Here is a 19,555-nt window from a genome sequence, read left to right as displayed (position 1 = left end):
TATTGTATTATATAAAAACATACTTATATATATATATATATATCGTTCTAGATAACAAGACTGGTCTTTTTTTATGAGCTTCTGTGGGTTCGTCTATTTTTTGTTTAATGTTTATGTATATCGAGATCTGTCTGTTACCATTTAGCCATGTGTTTTTCCATTTTTCCAGTGTCGCATATCTAGCGCCTTCTAGAGGGCAAACCGGTGTATTTAAAAAAACGCCATTGTGCGTTTTCATTGGCTCCACTATACCTACACGTCAGCACTTACGGGCGGGAAACAGAACGGAGCTGGCGAATGACTGCGCATATGCAAATATCTTTCAAATATTTCCCGGGAAATCTGAGTTTCGCGGGAGGACCTTTCGCGCGTAAACCTCATCCCCTACTTCATTGTCCGCTTCCTGGAGCCATTTTTCGCTCTAGCGAGAGGGAGTTTGCATCGCATTTTAATCGCTTACATCGGGTGTTTTAGGATTTAGCAATCTCACTCATATTACAGCTATGCATTCCTAAGACTGTGCGCTTTCATCATTTATGATTATTTTAAAGCCACTCGCTCGGATTTGATCGAAAAAGAGCCTCTAATCACAAGTGGGACAAAGGGAACCTGCGCTTCTGAGGATCATGAGAAAGGGGGGTTCCTCGGTCTCAGGACAAATTATGTTAACAGGGGTTGTTAGAGGCGAACAACACGGTGTTTTTAGTGCGGTTTCCGATCGACGATGTGGAGCTTATTCCAATGCAGCAGCCCGTATACAGATAAACACACCGCCGTCCACTAATAATGTCTGTGTGCCCGAGGCTTCTGCTGCTGACAGTTTGTACACAACTCCTCTACAAGGAGCGACACATGGGACAGGACTGCGACCCACACTAGGACGACCACCGGTAAATGTCTGCTTTAATTCTGTCAAAGTGTTACACATCCAATCCTGCAAATGTTAAGTCGTTAGGCTAAGTCCACTTAGCCTACTTCTGCTGTCATCATGGCTACTGCTAGATCTGCGTTATGTGCATTCAGTATACGGAGAGTAGGCAGGTTTATTGTGCAGAACTAATTAGCACGTTTACGATACTTAACTAATTAAGAACTTTACTGAATGTCCCCTAAAAATGCGTAATGACGCATGATGATGGTTTACCACAAACATACACATGCACATTTCCGCAATGTAGTCACGATATAACTTAACTGTAATTGACAATACGACTATAATCGTGTTAAACGAGATGTTGCAATGCATTATGTTGTTCTTTAACTTAAAATAGCAGTAACGTCACTGTAGTATTTGTAACTCGATTGGTTGTCCAGTTGCACGTCTTTTAAAGTTTTATTCGAAAGCTCGAGGGTTGCTGCTGTGAATACCTCTATATAGGTCGGATATAGACCATATGCAATTTAATATCGAGTAGATATGGTCTCATAAGAGTCTGCTTTCCACGCAAAAGCTTGAAATAGTGAAGTCTAGGCCCTGGTTTGTTGTCTTAGGATGGGGGATGGAGTCATCTCTGAGCTCGCGGACTCTGTGCTAGGCCGAATGCTTTGCTAACTGTTGTTTTTATCGTGATACTACAAAAACTCCTGACTGGCATTTGTTTATAAATTAATTTTTCATACGTGAGGTCGGTGGTGTTCATGTTACCCAAAGCTAAACGGCTTATTGAGAGATCAAACTTTTGTTTTATAAATGTTTTATAGATTTCTGGAACAATACAACATTTCCAACTTTTTCAAACTTAACAAATCTACATTGTTTTGAATTTAAAAACGACAAATGCAAAACTGAAGTGAACTACAAGTGATCAAAGATGGGAAGGAAAAATAAATTGGGATGAATGAAGGAACGTCAACAGCCCTAACAAAATAACGCCATGCAAGAATAAATCAAAATTATATGGTACTTATTAATCATAAAATTTGTGATGCTAAATAACATGCTATTAGGATCTCTAATGTTAATGCATGTCAGTTAATGTTACCAATTATGTAGGACCTTAATTCAAACAAAACCAGATTATGCTAAAACTAATTTCTAACGGAACATTTTTTTGTATTTTATTTGTTTAAAGTTGCAATGCATGCAATTATTTATGCAGCACTTAAGAAGTGCACTTTCTATGACATCAAATATATTTCCTGTTTATCATGTAGTGATGACAGCAGTATTTCTGCAACATGCAAAATGCATAAATAGATATTCACTGCATCTATAATTAACTAAAGTGTCATTGGTCCTTTCTAAGTTTCTCAGTGGTCACTGAGTTTAAGGCTTAGGTAATGGAGGACAGCCATTTTAATTTCTCCCCTACTATCTGTGTGTTGAATTTTGAAGTGGTATTACTAGCCTAGGCAAATGAAAAAACAATATCTGCTGCTTTTCAGATGATTCTGAGCCTGTACAGTCTGCTGAAGATGCTCTTTTAGGGACACGCAAGCTGTTAGTCTTGAAAAATGTACCTTTTAATGGTAACCGACAATATATTGACAGATTTTTGGGTCCGTTTTTGAGATTTATTGTCCAATTTTACCAACTTGTCTAAACAAGTGTTAGATTTGATGTACTCGTACATTTTCTATTGATGATTGAGCACATTGAATGGAGTAAAAGTTTGTGTATCGGCATTCTGCACATTAGTTTGGATGCTATTCAAATTTAGTGTAATAACAGTAGTCTTATACTATTCAAATAATGAAGTCTAATAACCCTGACAAATTCACAAACGCATGACCAAAAGAGTTCATGTTTTTTTTTATTTTTATACTTGACACAGGCTAAAAGGAGGTTGGAGCTTGACATCACAGACCACCAATACAGCGAGCCAGCTAAAACCTTTCGGAGTCGCAAAGGAGCCCTTAAACTGAAGGTCCCCAAAGGTATTAAATTCATTCTGTCATAAGTGTGTAGAGTCACCAATATTAAATTATACCATCTAATTACATCACCAACCAGCCCTGCTTCCTTCTGCCGCAGAGTTATGAATGATTGAATGACCTCTTGCATTTCAGCTCCTAAAACCCCACCGGAAAAGACTCGATACGACACATCCTTAGGCTTTCTGACTAAAAAGTTCTGTCAGCTTCTGGCGCAATCCTCCGATGGAGTGCTGGATCTCAATAAAGCTGCCATTGTGCTCAACGTCCAGAAGAGACGTCTGTATGACATCACCAACGTGCTGGAGGGAGTGCGCCTCATCAAGAAAAAGTCTAAGAACAACATACAATGGCTGTGGGTTACTTGAAATTGTGGTTCATATTTTAACACTGATAGTTTTGGAAGTTTTAGTAGATTTGAGCCTGTTTGGATTTGAAGTGTTTTAAGCGTTGACTTCTGCTCTGGTGTTTTCAGCGGCTCCAGTCTTCCGTCAGAAGGTGGTCTTCCGTCTCCAGCGATGCAGAGTCACAACCTGGCCAGAGAGATGCTGGCGCTCACTCAGGAGGAGAGACGCCTGGATGAGCTCATTCAGACCTGCACACGAAACGTCCAGCAGATGACCGAGGAGATCCACAGTCAGAAATATCCTTCACAAGCAGTTAGCTGTACTGTCTGAAGTGTGTAATGATCACTGAAGGCCAGAAAATGAGAGCCCGAGTAGGAATCTTAAGCCTGGTACACATTGTACGATTTTAGGCTGTCCCAGACGAAAGATGACCCATTGTGGCGATTTCTGTGGTCATGGCTCCTAAACGGTGGTCCTACATCGTACAGTTAGAGACATGCAAAGACGGCCGTTGTGACGGTCTTGCGACAAAAAGATAGCCTGCGATAATTTCCTGACAGTTTCATAAATTTAGCATGAACATAGTGTGTTTGATGCAAACTACGTCTACTGACTAGTCAATAAAAATGCAACATGAAATGCATATTGATCAATGTGACGTGGTGCTAGAACTAAAAACTACTTTACCTTAAAATTGGCATGCCAAGTCGGCCTCTTTTCCCCAGCCATGGCCGCCGCGTCCTTATTCTCATCTTTCGCTTCCTCATCCTTTTTTGCAGTGCACGTAACCACAATTGCTAAAGTGTGATTCATCTTGCTCTGTTTACCACTAGCGCATGCTGATAACATTTTATTCTTCTATACTATCTTGCATCGTAGCCTACGGTTCAATAGGTGTCATCATTGTATAGTCTACATGCATGTCGTACCCAAGTTTATTAGATCCATGTTGTACAGTGTGATTTGTTATGATCGTATAGGATTGCTGAAATCACACAGTCTGTAGCAGGCATTAGTTGTAGGGCTGGGTTAAAAATATCGTCTTCTCGATTTGAATAGATTTTAATGTTGATAAACCAAAATCAATTCTTAAATGGCAAGATTCAATCTTTTAGTCTGTTGTTGTCAGTTGAACAAAACTTATCTGTAGTGCACCTCCCATCCAGTAAATTGCAGCTTTGTTACTTTTGATTTGAAACAAAGTGTCAGCTTTCAAGTTCTGTCGTTTTTATTGGAAAATTCAAACAATGCTCTTTTGGCACTCTTTAATGTGGCACGATGGATTGCTGTAGCCACCTCAGTTCAGGTGGCACGTGAACTGATCACCTCTGCTCTTTACTACTAGTTACAGCAGGAAATAAACATGAATGAATGAGACTTAGTATTTGCTTGTTTTGTCCTTAACCTTTCTCACATATGCCTATGTGACCTATCAGGACATCCGAAGAATAAAGAGCCTAAAAGACCAAACCGTCATAGCGATCAAAGCACCATCTGAAACAAAGCTGGAAGTGCCTGACCCTAAGGAGGTAAATAATTTTGTTTTAGTTTCATGCATGAACAGGGTTCCCGCGGATCCTTAAAAAGTCTTAAAAAGTCTTAAATTAGATTTTTAAAATTTAAGACCATAAAAAGTCTTATAAAGTCTTATTTTTACTTATGAAAGGTCTTAAATTTTAGATGACACTTTGACTTAGACATATCTAAAAGCTTTCCAAATTAAAACTATCCAATTAGCGTACGTATTTAAAAAAAAAAATTATTCTATCTTTGTGGATTTGCTAATTCACGTGACATTTCGCGTCACTCGCGAGTCGCGGCAGCATAACTGTCTCCTGCACGCGAGAGGAGAGAAGGAGAAGAAAGGTCGTAAATGTCAGTTCAGTTGTAAGTTCATTCTTTATGTGCGTATGGTGTGCGATGTGTATTGTCTATTATGATATTGTAATCATTGTTTTAACAATGTACTAGGCACTGCGAGCTGACATCGCATTTGTCTCGTGCTTTCACTGCGTGATGTGTGCAGTGTAACTGTTACGTCCCCAAATTAGTTTTTGTCTTATATTTATATCATATTATGTTCTTATATTAGAATATCACATCAGAAAGAGTGCCGTTTTCCCGTGCACGATTCCAAGTGTGATATTTATGTTATACAACTGTTAAATTAACAATAAGTTAACATTGAGTTACTTTTTAGACACAATATTGTCAATATTGTTTGTTTTCCCTTTATTTCGCCGACTATAATTTCAAAATGAAACCGTAGCAGAGTCTCAATGCAACACAGCGATGATTTCTTGACTGAAATCCGCGTTTTGAACGAATCACTTGCTTCTTTCCCGAATGAATCAGCCGTTTGAACGAATCGGTTGAATGAATGACTCCCTCAACTCACTTATTAAGACAGTGATTTGCCGCTGCGGTTTCATATTTAAAGTACCCTTTAAATAAAATGTTAAAATTAGAAATCATTTCATATTTAAATATTGAATATTGATTTAAAAATAGGCTATATATCTCATAGCTTTATTTATGCAGTTGTAAATGGAGTGTAAATATATTAATGCCACTTCTGATGCCGCTTCTGTCACCTCTGCACTGCAAAGATGGATTTTGATTGAATGATTTAATTTGACTGGTAACAGTGGTATTGTATGATTATTATATAATTAAGTATTATTGTATAATTACTGTATAATTTAATTTGAATGATAGTATTTGACATTAAAGGTGATGCATAACTCTAAATAAGTTTAGAAAAAATTTCCATATATAGGTGAAAATGCCCCTGAAAAAATCAATTTAAGGTGGCAAATATTGCCCCTTAATTAAAATATTAATTTCTGTCACTGCTGTGAACTGACCACTGCATAGAATATGAAAAATATGAATATCTTCGTGAGTCAGCTGTCAACAACAGACCTAAACCAGCCATGGCACCAGCACAAAAACACAATCAGTAAAATATCATCTAACTATCATCAACAAAACGTTGAAAATATCAAGATATATTTTTGTCAATACTGCACAGCCCTAATGTACGGTATTAATTTTGATTTCTTAAGGTCTTAAAAAGGTCTTAAAAAGCCTTAAATTTGACTTTCAAAAGTGTGCAGGAACCCTGATGAAGTGTTTAAAGACTTATTCACTCCATGAAACAAGGACTGTTTTCTACTATGGTTGGGAATCTAACTGTTCTGCCATACATGGTATTTTTATATTATAGACAACTACTCAAAAACCTTCTTTTAAATGTAGCTTTGTAGGGCTGTGTATCACCAACAATGTCACGATGCGATACGTATCACGATACTAAAGCCACGATATGATATGTATCACGATATGGATCATCTTTTGAGCTGAGTTAAGTAACAGTAATATCTGTTTATTGAATAACCAGTGTTATAACAGTTGTGATAACTGAAAAACAATGACTTAAATAAATAAAAAAAGCTTAGAATGGCTCTTCCTTCTGCTTTTAAAGTCTGCCTCAATAACTGAAATGACAATTATAGTGACACTGAAGCATGTCTACACTGCTCAATGACTAAACAAAACTTAAAATATTCCATAAAAGCAAAAACGGTAACAACTTAAATTTAACTTAGTTTTCTCAAACTCTTTTAAACACCGATTTAACAGGTCTTAAGTGTTAGAATGTGCATCAAACAAAGTCATTTCTTCTACGTTGAAATAATTTTAAATGATTACATTTTCAAATTTTTATACAGAAGAAACAATTGATTGACATGCTCAGAGTTAAGAGAGTGACAGCAGAATATCTTGCTTAACTTCATCATACAACCGGGGAATTGCCGTTTCTGTTAAAAACCTTTATGCTTAAGACATAATCAACTGTGTTTAGAGGATACTTACCAAGAACGAATTTTTTTACATCATTTTGCATGTTTTAATCTGTTAAAGCGATATAATCTCACGAGCTGTGTGTGAGGCGGCTTTACTCTAGTCTATGCACGCAGAGAAAACCAACTCTCAGAGCAAGTACTGAATAGTATAAAATCGTTTGAATGTTTCAACTGGTAAGACTTAAAGTAGGGATGCACGATATAGGATTTTGGCCGATATTCGATATGCCGATATTTTCAAACTAATTTTGCCCGATACCGATATATATGTATTTTTGATATGTATTTTTGATCATTGTAAGTGCAAAAAAAGCTTAGGCCTATTAAAGCTTCTATTAATGTTCTCAGTCAAGAGCAGTGAGTGATTTCCTCTGTGTTTTGTTGTTTTATTAACATTAACGGGATAGTTCTCCCAAAAATTTAAATTGTCATCATTTACTCTCTCAAGTTTCTTTCTTCTGTTGAAATTATAAAAGTTATTTGGAAGAATGTGGCTAACCAAACAGTTGCTGTACTTCAGTGACTTCCATAGTATATTTAAGCACAAGAAAGAAATGAATCCAGGTTTGAAACAACATTAGATAGACAGAATTTTTATTTCTGGGTGCAGTATCTCTTTAAAGACAAGCGGCAGAATATTATTACTGTCTCTTTAAGAACTGCACGCGAGTAACGCGACGCGTCTAATATACACGCATTTGACAAGCAGATTTTCTCTATTTGCTTTCACTTTAGACATAACCAACTTTGTTTATGTAAACCTTGTGTGTATTTGACAGTATCAGCGCAATAAGACTCGAAAGATTAGTCCAGTATGCAGGCGCTGTGACAGGCTTTAGTTCCTGTGAGCGTCGGGTGTAACGCGCTCAGAAAAGCGGTGGTTAGAACAGCGCATCAGCACGTGAATGACATGTTTACCTAGCAAGACTTTGACCCACATGCAAACAATGAACTTTTGTGAATTGCAGTGTCCCGTGAGTGTAACTCTACCTCTGCGTTTACATGTGATGTGAATGTACGTCGCGTTGTACAGTATGTTGAGATGAAGGCGCCAGAATTGAACTGATAGAATGCACGATACTATGATTTTTCTTCAAAAGCAGATCGTGGAGACATTTTAATCGTCCACGATCAAAAACCGTGAGACGCACACCCCTAGTTGGAAGTTTAAGTTGCTGGCGCTCATGCTTCGTTCACGGTCGTCACGTGCGCATAGGAAACACGCCACCCTATCGGCAAGACTCATCGGCAGAAATATTAATATCGGCCGATGCCGATGATGGTCATTTTAAGCTTTTATCGGCCGATACCGATGTTGTCCCGATATCATCGTGCATCCCTAACTTAAAGACATGCAAATGGTAACTTTAGTCACGATGGCCCGATTATGCAAGTGAATATTCCGTCATGTCCCGACTCCTAACCGTGACCGTGTAGTTTCACCGGCTGCAGCGCTGGACGCTTGCCCGAGACGAGAGAGAGAGACGCAGCACTGCATTGAACTCACGCTGTTTGTGAAATTGCGTCTCACAGAAAGTTTTAAAATTACTGATTTGATTTTATAGTCTGTGGATTCATTTACTAATACAACCTACATGCTAGTGAATCAATGTTTCCGGGAATGTCCCGCATTATAAGTGGGAGAGCTGCAGGAATTATTCAAATTATGCGCAATCCCGCGCCGAAATTGGAGCCCTGAATTGGCTACATTCAAAAGCACAAAAGTATCGATACGGCAGCTGCTGTATCGATACGCGTATCGCCAGGAGTTCATGACGATATATCGTTGTATCGATATTCTGAGCACAGCCCTATAGCTTTGTTACGCACCCTTAGACACAAAGTCTTTAAAGGGGCAACATTGAGGTCGTGATCAGAAGATGGTGTAATTAAAATGGCAAGAGATGACACATAACAAAGTATTGTGAAAAAAATAAAGTATGGTTTATTGTACTGGTGAAATGTTAATTCAAAAGATGAACAATAATAATAATAATACTAATAATGATAATACTTATTGTGGACACAAAGAAAAATAAACCAAAATATACAGATTGAGAGTTTAAAGTAAATAACCCAAGAGAATAAGGACATAAATAGTGAAGCCAAATAAAAGAAAAGAACAAAACAAACTCCGGTTATCTAATCCCAACCTCTTAACTAACTAATAACAAAAAGAAAAGAAAAGACAGAATTCTTCAGCGCAAAGCGCCCTCTCTAACTGCTCTAACTAATAACAAAACATCCAAGGGTGGCGTGCACTTCCTTACCTGGTGTTTGTATACATCGAGTTTGCTAAGTGTTGCTTTGTGTACGTCACGTGACATATTACCTGTCCGAATTTCTCTTGGTAACCTCAAAACACGCCGTCATGGCCGAAAGAAAAAACAACAGGACAATGTCTGTAACAGAAAATAACAAACACAAAAGCGACAAGCAGAGCGACAGAAAGAAACAAGCTGACATGCGTTCTTCTCAGCTTTCTTTTAAACTCGCGTGGTAAACTTGATAGGTTGCGGGAGGAAAGATGACGTCACGACGTAGATGATGATTGACATCTCTCTCAACCAACAGCGGACGAGTGGTGACGCAAGCCTAAGAATGTGATAGACAGTATAAAGAAAGAGAAACAAAAGAAAACACATATGCGCGAGACCACAGGGACGTAACAAGCTTATTACAACAAAACTCTTAATGTGTCTAACTACATATCATATGAACATCTAGTCAGTATACTGTTTGAAGTCTTTTCAAATTTAAGTTCAACATCATAAAGGCACCTGGAAATAATTCAAGCTAAATTGAAAAACAAAGTCACCTTTAGTCATCACCTTTATTTATATAGCGCTTTATACAATACAGATTGTTTCAAAGCAGTTTTCTCATCAGAGCAAAAACATTGTTAAACTGTCATTGGTCTATAATGTTGGAAGTCTCTTCAGGTTTGTTTCTTTGGGAGGTGCATGATGTTAAAGACTTAAACGCTCAATGCGGATCTCGCACTGACTGACAAACACTGTGACCTGCCTCTTAGTTGGCATGCAATCCTTAATTCAGTTCTTTCATGGCTTATTGCGCTTCAATGGCCAAATACACGACATTATGTCAAAAATACCTGTCTTGGTGAGTTTAACACTTGGTTATGTCTTTAGTGAATGTAACCAATTGGCAAATAAATCAAATGTGTGTTAACATTGGATCTGTGCCTCGTGTTACAGGGCATCTTTACACTTGTCACAATGGGTTTTTACTGATCAGGGGCCGTATTCACAAATCAATGTATCTTACAACTAAGAGTTCTCCTAAATGGCAGTAAAAGCTTTTAGGTAAGAGTTTTCTTATAACCTATTCACAAAGCTACTGAGACCAACTTTTACTAAGGAATAGAGAGAAGTCTTAAGCTAAGAGTAAGGGTGGGGTTGACCTCATTGCTATGGATGATGTCAACAAGCTTACTAAGTAGGTGAGTGGGGAGGAGTCTCTGTCAGTGATTCAATCATAGAAATATTGTAGAAAGAGGCATCATGTTGCCAGATTCAATTAAAGATTTTAAAATAAAAATGTTGCCATATTCAAAAATATTTTATGAAGTAGGCACTAATAAAACAAGTATGTTTAACTAATTGTCAGCCTCTTATATGAATTCAAGAGACAAATTATAAACAAAGTTCTGGAGGAGTATTATCTAATCAATTCAAGAGGAGGCATATATACAGCACACACAGCCGACTTACCTAGTTACCTCAACAGTTTTCTGCATCCCTCCACCACCCCTGAGTCCTCACTCTCGGCCCATCCGGGGATACGGGGGAGTACTCTGGGTTTGGGCTAAATTCCAAGCTTTGAGCCCTCGATCCCATCGGACAGCACGGCAAATAGGTTTATTTTACTCTATCCAATCTTTTTTTCCATTTCTAAGTTGAACTCGTGAAACAACTGCCACAGATAATCAGACATTATTTTCTTTTATGTATTTATTAAAGATGTATTGTTGCCATTTTTGCCTTTTTCTTATGACAGGAAGCGAAGTGGGAGAGAGAAAGGTCCGCTTGACTGCAATGTTTTATTCTCCAACATTCAATGCATATTGCCTATACATAAAGGAACCTTTTGTTATGAAATCTATAAATCAATATATTTATTGCATTTATGAAGAAAATGCTCAGCACCCAAGGCTCTATACCTATTGCCTAAACGGTGTACAGTGTCTTTGGGTGGATTGCTGAGGCGGATTGCCGGCAACAGCCGTTAGGATTGTTTGTGATTTTCGTCTCAGTCACTTAGGAGTCCTTTTTACTACTAACTTTTCACAGATTTAGGAGCTGGTATTGGCTCTTAAATGCTTTGTGAAATACTCTCAGAGCGGAAATTTAGGAGTCCTAAAATTAGGACTGACACACCCATAAGAGTTTCTCCTAAATCGCCAAGTTAGGAGCTACTTTTAGCCTCAAAATATTTGTGAATACAGCCCCAGATAGCTATCCAATTTGTTAAAACGGTTTCATTTACGCTTGGCCACACAAATGTCTCCACAAAACAAATCTTCAATTCCCACGTTATTTGCTAATTCATAGTATGATGACAATGACTTTAATGACTTGCACTTGAAAGATTTGAATTCACTAACCAGCTGATTCATTGAGTGAGTGAGCTATTTATGACAGATGAGTAAAACTCATTCAAGAGTCACTTTGACAGATTCATTAAAAACCTTCTCATTGGAGTAGTTTATTCACAAACTGGGTAGTCAGATTCACGCTGTATGTTTCCTTCAACCAGGATAACACAAAAAAAGGTTGATTGCTGATGTGGCAATAAAAATCAACAAACAAAAAAAGTTAATTGAATTCCGAGAGCAAAACTGAAAGCCACTTGTTCATTTATGTACTTTATTGTCTTGCAGCTCACCAGACAATACAACACATCTGACAAAAAAAACCTCACTTTAATAGAGCGATAGTGTGACAGTAGTAATGTATAATAATTAGGGTTTGAATTTTACTCACTAGCCAATTTTGGCTGCTAAATTAAGTTACCAGCCATTTAGATCTACGAGCCTTAAAGGGATAGTTCACTTTGAAATTACTTTTTGGTATGTTTTAGCTTACCTCAAGGGCATCCAAGATGTAGGTGTCTTTGTTTCCGCAGTAGTTTCAATTTTGATATTTTTAGGTCAAACCGTTCTTGTCTGTCAGTCATGTAATGCAGGTCTATGGTCACCACCTCAAAGAGCATGCACAGAGAAGTCCAAATTAAACATGATTTAATGACTCGTAAATGTAAGTACACATTGATGGCCTAAGACACGAAACGAGCGGTTTGTGTGAGAAAACGAACAGTATTTATATCGTTTTTACCTCTTGTAACCACAGCCACGTCCAAGTGATCTGAGGGCGCGGGCGCTTCGGTCTGCGCAAGCACCGGAAATGATCTCTCGCGCGTGTACGTCACTCATTGTTTACACAGAGATTTCGGAAGTGTTACCTTTCACTGTGAAGATCTAAACATATTTAGATATACAGGAAATCGCAATGGAAGACAATTTCGATATATCAACAGACAACGTTGAATTTTTTCGCAAACGCGCGAGAGATCACTTCCGGCGCTTGCGCAGACCGAAGCGCCCGCGCCCTCAGATCACTTGGACGTGGCTGTGGTTACAAGAGGTAAAAACGATATAAACACTGTTCGTTTTCTCACACAAACCGCTCGTTTCGTGTCTTAGGCCATCAATGTGTGCTTGCATTTACGAGTCATTAAATCATGTTTAATTTGGACTTCTCTGTGCATGCTCTTTGATGTGGTGTCCATATAGACCTGCATTATATGACTGACAGACAAGAACGGTTTGACCTAAAAATATCAAATGAAACTACTGCGGAAACAAAGACACCTACACTGGGGCGGCAGTGGCTCAGTGGTTCATGTAGGTTGTCTACAAACCGGAAGGTTGGTGGTTCAATCCCCTGTTCCACCTGACCAAGTGTCGAGGTCGAGGTGTATGAAAATGAATGAGTGAGTGAATGGGTGAATGTGAGGCAAAATTGTAAAGCGCTTTGGTGGCCATTGGGTCTGTGAAAGCGCTATCTAAATGCAGTCCATTTACCATTTTACATCTTGGATGCCCTTGAGGTAAGCTAAAACATACCAAAAATTAATTTCAAAGTGAACTATCCCTTTAACAAACATATCAGAAATAAAACCAAATTATTGAAGTCACATCTTGTCAAATACCATCTTCTGACTAGACTATTCATTAGTTCATTCTTCTGTCACAAGAGGCAGATGGAATGTGAAAAAAGCAACAAATAAACCCTGGTGCAAATGCCACAAACTAAATCTTACCCATTGTAAAATTCGGACTTTAAAAAAAAAAAGCATTCATTTTACTCTAAATTAAGCTCGCTCCAAAATGAATGTTTAACGGTAAAATATGCTAAAGGGAGTGTTTAGACGTCTGTACTGTAAAAAAAAAAAAGTGAGAACGAGATGAAAAAGTGGCATCTTGTCTCTGTCAATGTACCAGAGTGTGTTAGAGGCTCCTCATAGGGGATTGGCTCATTGTGATGACATTCAGAGTGATAAAACGAACATAACCCGCCTAATTGGCTAGTGAGTTGTTCGTGTTGATTTGAACATTCATTTGGCGGGTTGGTGAGTGTAAATATGATGTAGCAAATTATTAATGTAGCAAATTGTTAGATGGGTATACTTTAACAAAGTCCCGTGAGAGGAAAATATTTAGAGTAATGCACCAAATATTCAGCAACTGGAAATTTTTTGTCTGAAACAGCAATTTTTGGTCTTGGTCTTAATGGTTTGGGAGGGTTGAAATCCTTGACCCTCAAACAGTGATGTTTAATGTAGCATTTTCCAAAGCCGTGTTAGGTCTTAGGGACAGCAGTGAGTTTGTGTCCTGTCTCCCTTGAGTGGTTTAAAAAAATCTTGATCATTTTTTGAATTAACCCTTTAAGTGTCACCCCCCTTTTTTTGAATATACATGAAAATGCACATTTCGAACTTAAATGGTTGTAATTCAAGAATGCTTTGGAATATAGACGTAAGATTGGTCTTGTTTTAAAGACATTTGGCAGATTCTTGTAGAAGTGAAATAAATTAAGAAAGTGAAACAGAAAAAAAGTTATAGAAGTTTGAGTTTATGAAAATGTACAATGTAAAATTTTTAATTATTCATATTTTATATAAAATATATATTTTCAAAACCTGGGCGACTCTAAAACTGCAAAAAAATCAAAGCCAAAAATCTGAACAAGTTGTGTTTCAAATTTTAGGTTGATATCTCAAAAAATGAGCTTTCAGTAAGATTTTGTTTGGGCGCAGTACCAAACTTTTTCACTAGATGACAACCAGACTCCATCACTGCCCATATAAGGGCGCCTCCATTTCCATATGTGTTTTGAGTGATATGAACCATTATTTCCACAATTTTCATACAATTTATGAAGTAGACATCCTATTCAGAAGTAATATGAGAAGTTTGGCAGATTTTGATATGATTTCAACCTCTAAGAAACATAAAAAGAACACGCATGTGCGTTTCAGCTTCCTGCCACATCATATAATTTTTTTCTTTATATATAAAAAAAAAATTCAGACCTTTTTTTTTTAATAATTGAATGGATGCTATCTTTTGAACTCTTGGAATGAAAACAAACTGAGGTTTCTACCCTTCTTTCATGATTTTTCATGTTCATCACTATTTCAAAATAAAGGTCTAAGAGTATGAAAATATTATTGTTGCAAATTGATAAATTACGGCTCCTCTGTAATTTATTTTGAAAATCAATCACCAAATATGGAAACTAGAGATTGTAAGCTTTCAAATGATATATAGTTTGTCAAGATTAGTTTAGGTTTAGTATAGGATATTACTGTTTTAAAAATGTAAAGAATTTGGGCCCACCGGTGGGCCCGTGACACTTAAGGGGCTAAGAAATCATAATGCAGCCAAAGATAATTTACAGGGAACATAAATATTTAATTTACCTTCCGAGTCTTTCGTCCATCTGTCACGTGACGGACGCAATGAATAGACCGTTCATGAATGACCCATCACTGGTATAAAGTACTTTAAAATAAAAGGTTATTAAACTTTTGTCAAGTTGATATAAAAAATTCCTCATGCAAATTAAACAAAAGTGTTATTGAATAAATGTTATGATTTAACTTTATTTTTGGCTTTGTTTTTTTTAGGCTAATGAACTTAATCTTCTATTTCTGAAAAATAATTTTGTGAATAGCCATTTAAAGTTACTCTGGTTCTAGTAGAGGCAGCACATTAAATTAATTTATATGTTCCTTTTATACTTAAATTTCTTTGCAATGTCTGTTTAGAGTTTACAGGTCCACCTGAGTAGCTCCAAGGGTCCCATTGATGTTTTCCTCTGTACGGATGGTGGCGACTCTGGGAGTCTGCTGCACAACGGCCTTGATGTGAATGGAAATCACCCTGCGTTTCTCAAAGTCTCCCAAGGCAAGAACTCAACTTTTACAGCAACAATAACATCTGGTCCTTCAAAAAAAAAAAAAAAAGTTTCCTTCAAGTGTAATTTTCCATTCTATATCATTTCAGAAACTGCTTCAGATGGAATGGCTGATGGTGTGAAGATGAACGGTAGCGTCAATGGTTTTGGGTCCTTGGCTGGAAGTGCCCCCATGTCACCACTCAGTTCCTCCTTGTCCTCCATTCTCCAACAGCCAGAGGAGTCCATCCCCTTCGTGCCGCTGTCTCCTGCTCTCCTCAATGACGAATACATGCTGAGCTTGGGTGATGAGCAGGGTATAAGCGATCTGTTCGACTCCTGCGACCTGGACACGCTAGCATTGGATGACCTGCTTAGGATATGAGCGATCCCGGAAGCCAGCCGGACCTGATTTCAAGTTAGTTGACCGGTGGTGCTTAGTTCCTGAATGAAATCTAGATTGACAAGATTGATGGGCGTAAATCTGGGGATGAACTACAGACTGAATTTCCTCGTCGCATTTGACATTCACAGTTTACGCATGGATCTTCTTTAGGTTTACTGCCTCAGGATCCAAGGTTTCTCTTGTCTCTTACTGTACAGATGGGTTTCTGTACCCTGATAATGTCATTTTAAAGTTATTTTTAGTGTGGTGGATTGCATGAATTGTGTGATTGGTCTGTAAATGTCATACTGGTTTTTGTGATGGGCAGCCCCTGCGAATAATGCAGAAAGTTCACAATTTCCTCAAAAATAGAGTATTTCTCTACTCTTAATGGGCGTTTTTTTTTTTTTTTTTTTGAGTTAATCTCTTGCTTGCTTTCATTGGGAAAGTCATCTCAGCATTGTAGGCTAGCTTAAAATCAAAGAAGATCAGCGAGTTGTTCCCTTATTGAATGATCCAAAGTGCATTTGGTGCTTTATCACTTATTATGCTATATGCCAGTGTACTGTATCTCAGGGCACAGATCAAGGAGTGGGTGCTTTGTGTGGTGATCTAGTGATGTCTGGGTAAATGTAGAATGAAATCGGTTTTCCTGAACTACAGCGTCTTATCAATTTTGTTACCAAATGATTTGTTCAAAGAAATGAACATGTCTTGTCCTCCATTTTTGGTGTGATTCATGTGTAAACAACAATGTAATGATTCTGCAAGTTGTGCAGTTTTGGCTAATTTTTAAACTCTAGATGGGAAACTGAATTTTGGATATTATTACCCTAATCCAGTCCCCCTTCATGTTGAATGTATTTCAGTATCTGAATTGCACTGAAGACTTGAGTCTTATGAAGCCATCATGGACATCTGTGGCGTAACTCGCCACTTGATTATCTAACATTTACTGTCCCACAGAGAATTTTAGGTTTTTCAGTAGCAGCCGTTTTGTGTAGTGCACATTAATTTCCCATCATGTTTCTTTGTTCACTCCTATAAATTAAGTTCATTTGGTTTTATTTTAAAGCAACCACATTATGGGCTTGTACATAGGCTGCTGTTATAGCCATACCAGGCCCCCCCAAAAATACCTTCAGTCCAGCAAATTAGACATAACCATTCTGTTACTTTAGTTTTATTCTAGTTGAAAAGTTCATTTGTGTAATACTTCAGATGTGAAGTAACTTGTTCATGCAGTTCTTTTTTTTTCTTTTTTCTTTTTGCTGTGGTTAAAGTAAATTATGGTACATATTAAATTTGAATTAGTGCTAATGCTCACTAGTTCTGCATTGGAATGAGGATGTTGGTCATGTATGCAGCCATATTGCATAGAAAAATATTATGACTAATCACTTTGCCAGTATGTATTCTATTCCTACAGTGCAGTTTGATTTTTCAATTTTTTTTTTATTTTTTTTTTATTAGAGGCAGTTTTATGTGCCAATGTGTGAAATGTGAAGTTTTATATGTGGACTGTAAACTGTGCATTAATTGTTTGCAAATTGTTTTTAATAAAGTTATGAATTTCTGCACATTCTGTCCTGTTGATCATGGATACATATGATGTTAAGGCCTTTTATGCAATATGATCAGTTTATATAACTTGTCCTATTTAGAATTGTTGGTCTTTGCTTGTCCTAACTCTGTGCTGAACTTTGATCATTCAGAATTGGTTTGAATATATGTTTATAGAACATCACAATGCAATTTTTTCTTTAAGAATGTTGCAAAAAATCTATTTATATTTGTCATTTCTTTGGTTCATCTGAGAAACTTCTCAGGTCATGAATTACTAAAAGGGAACAAGATGTTGACTAAGACATTTAATATTGACAGTAATATGTCAGTAGGGTAAACTGTCACTTTTTTAATTTTCCCAATGTTGATCATTTGAACTCATATTTCAAATTAGATCTCTGGTGTCAACTGAAATGGAAAAGTGTCCATCAGAGAAAAAGCCGAGTGACCCATATTAAAGGTTAGTTCAATCACCGGGGAATTTATAAATATTTTTTATTAAATATTAAAATACATATAGGATAAGCTTATCTTTTGAGCTCACTGCTTAATTTAAATGCAAATTGTGTAATGATGGATGCAATATTGTCCATTTGAAATGATTTGTTAATGGGGGGAATTTCCTTAGTGTGCTGTCAACAATGTTTATGCATGTTTTTCTCTGATTGTAATTTGTAACTGATAAAGTGAATGTATTTTTTTTAAGGCCCAGTTTCACAGACAGGGCTTGGACTAAGACGGGACTTAGTTCAGTTACGGCATTTAAGTAGCTTTCAAAATGTGCCTTGGGGAAAAAAACGTTACTGGTGTGCATCTTGAGACAAAACAATGGCATTGACATATTTTAAGATGTCAGTCCAAGTTGCTTTCAGTTAAAATGGCTCAAACATATTTCGTTTGGGACTAGCTTAAACCTTGTCCGTGAAACCGGGTATATGTATTAAGGTACAACATGTCTCTTGTAATGACTGTCCTTCTCTTGCTTGCCATTAGATGGCATGTTCTTCATTTGAAAGACAGAAATGTCTACAAACCACTATCTTGACAATATTCTTCTCACAAAATCACTGCAATGCCATTAAATGTAGATCTTAAACTGCTGCTTATTAAACGAAAGTGCAAATTGTTTTCTTCATGAAGACTTGCATTTTTAGTTTATATGGTTTCTTTAGTGCTTCCTTGCAAGATGATATATATATTTGTGATGAGCATTTCAAAACCTTTAAAAGCATTTTTGATTTATTTTAGGCTTGCAGTGCAGGTGATTAAATGTTTAATTTCACATAATTCTTTTTTAGGACCATCAGAGCAGACAGTATCATCAGAATGAACAGGCGGACACGTTCTCCTACAGATGTCCCTTATCTTCGACTAATGCGGCTTGGCTCTGAGGCTGTCTGCTCTTTGTCTGAGAGAAACAGCAGTGAATGGCCAGGCAATGTATGATGTAATTTATTTTGAGTAGCGCCTCTCTCATTTGCCTGTAGGGGGCACTGTTGAGACACCAAAGAGGGCCCAGACACACTTAACCTAATTCCCTAGTTTTGCTTGCCAGACACTAGGTTCATGGAAAGTCACTGATTTGATCAGTTATTCAAATTATAGTATGAATCCAGCAGTTGAAACAAATGGCTGCAGCTGTTCTCATTGGTTATGTGAAAACTGATATTTGTGTGCCCTTGATTAATGCTTCATTCAGCTGCCGCTGTTGTCCGCACAGGGTCCAATGGGAAATTTCAAGCCAGACAGTTGCAAAGCACACTTTATTTCAGCTCGTGTGCTTGTACAGCCTGTTGAACTGCCACATTATGATCAGATTTTTTTCCAAATTATTGTATGATGAGTAGTAATAGATTTTAGTCAGTTACTAAAGCATGTGATTCATTCCACTGAACGTGTATAAGTGCTACAGTAAAGCTGAAACGTACACGCAGCGTAGAAGCGCTACACGTGCGCACATGCACAGCATACGCTGCTGCTCATTCATAAAAGCACACGGCGTGTTTTGATGGATACTGATTGGATGAGGGC

The 19,555-nt window shown here is 37.4% G+C and overlaps 1 protein-coding gene across 1 annotated transcript; it reads left to right on the top strand.

Annotated features, from left to right (window-relative positions):
* Positions 1-377: 377 nt before the first annotated feature.
* On the top strand, positions 378-16,990 carry e2f3 (E2F transcription factor 3). Its single transcript, XM_056272699.1, has 7 exons — positions 378-890; positions 2,775-2,877; positions 3,010-3,229; positions 3,350-3,521; positions 4,640-4,750; positions 15,446-15,584; positions 15,684-16,990. Exons 1-7 carry the CDS (start codon positions 627-629, stop codon positions 15,956-15,958), a joined length of 1,284 nt encoding a protein of 427 aa, XP_056128674.1. The 5' UTR covers positions 378-626; the 3' UTR covers positions 15,959-16,990.
* The last annotated feature ends 2,565 nt before the right edge of the window (positions 16,991-19,555 follow it).

Source organism: Rhinichthys klamathensis, unplaced genomic scaffold (genome assembly GCF_029890125.1).
Source record: "Rhinichthys klamathensis goyatoka isolate OS25496 unplaced genomic scaffold, OSU_Roscu_1.1 h1tg000343l_1, whole genome shotgun sequence".
Taxonomy (NCBI): domain Eukaryota; kingdom Metazoa; phylum Chordata; class Actinopteri; order Cypriniformes; family Leuciscidae; genus Rhinichthys; species Rhinichthys klamathensis.
The sequence above is the reverse complement of the archived record's forward strand: the minus strand, read 5'-3'. Positions and strand labels throughout refer to the sequence as shown.

Bases quoted from the DNA above. Each gene is read 5' to 3' on its own strand.
- e2f3 (XM_056272699.1), top strand. From the start codon at position 627: ATGAGAAAGGGGGGTTCCTCGGTCTCAGGACAAATTATGTTAACAGGG. The intron at 891-2,774 runs GTAAATGTCTGC...TACTTGACACAG, and splicing joins CCACACTAGGACGACCACCG to GCTAAAAGGAGGTTGGAGCT. The intron at 2,878-3,009 runs GTATTAAATTCA...CTTGCATTTCAG, and splicing joins TAAACTGAAGGTCCCCAAAG to CTCCTAAAACCCCACCGGAA.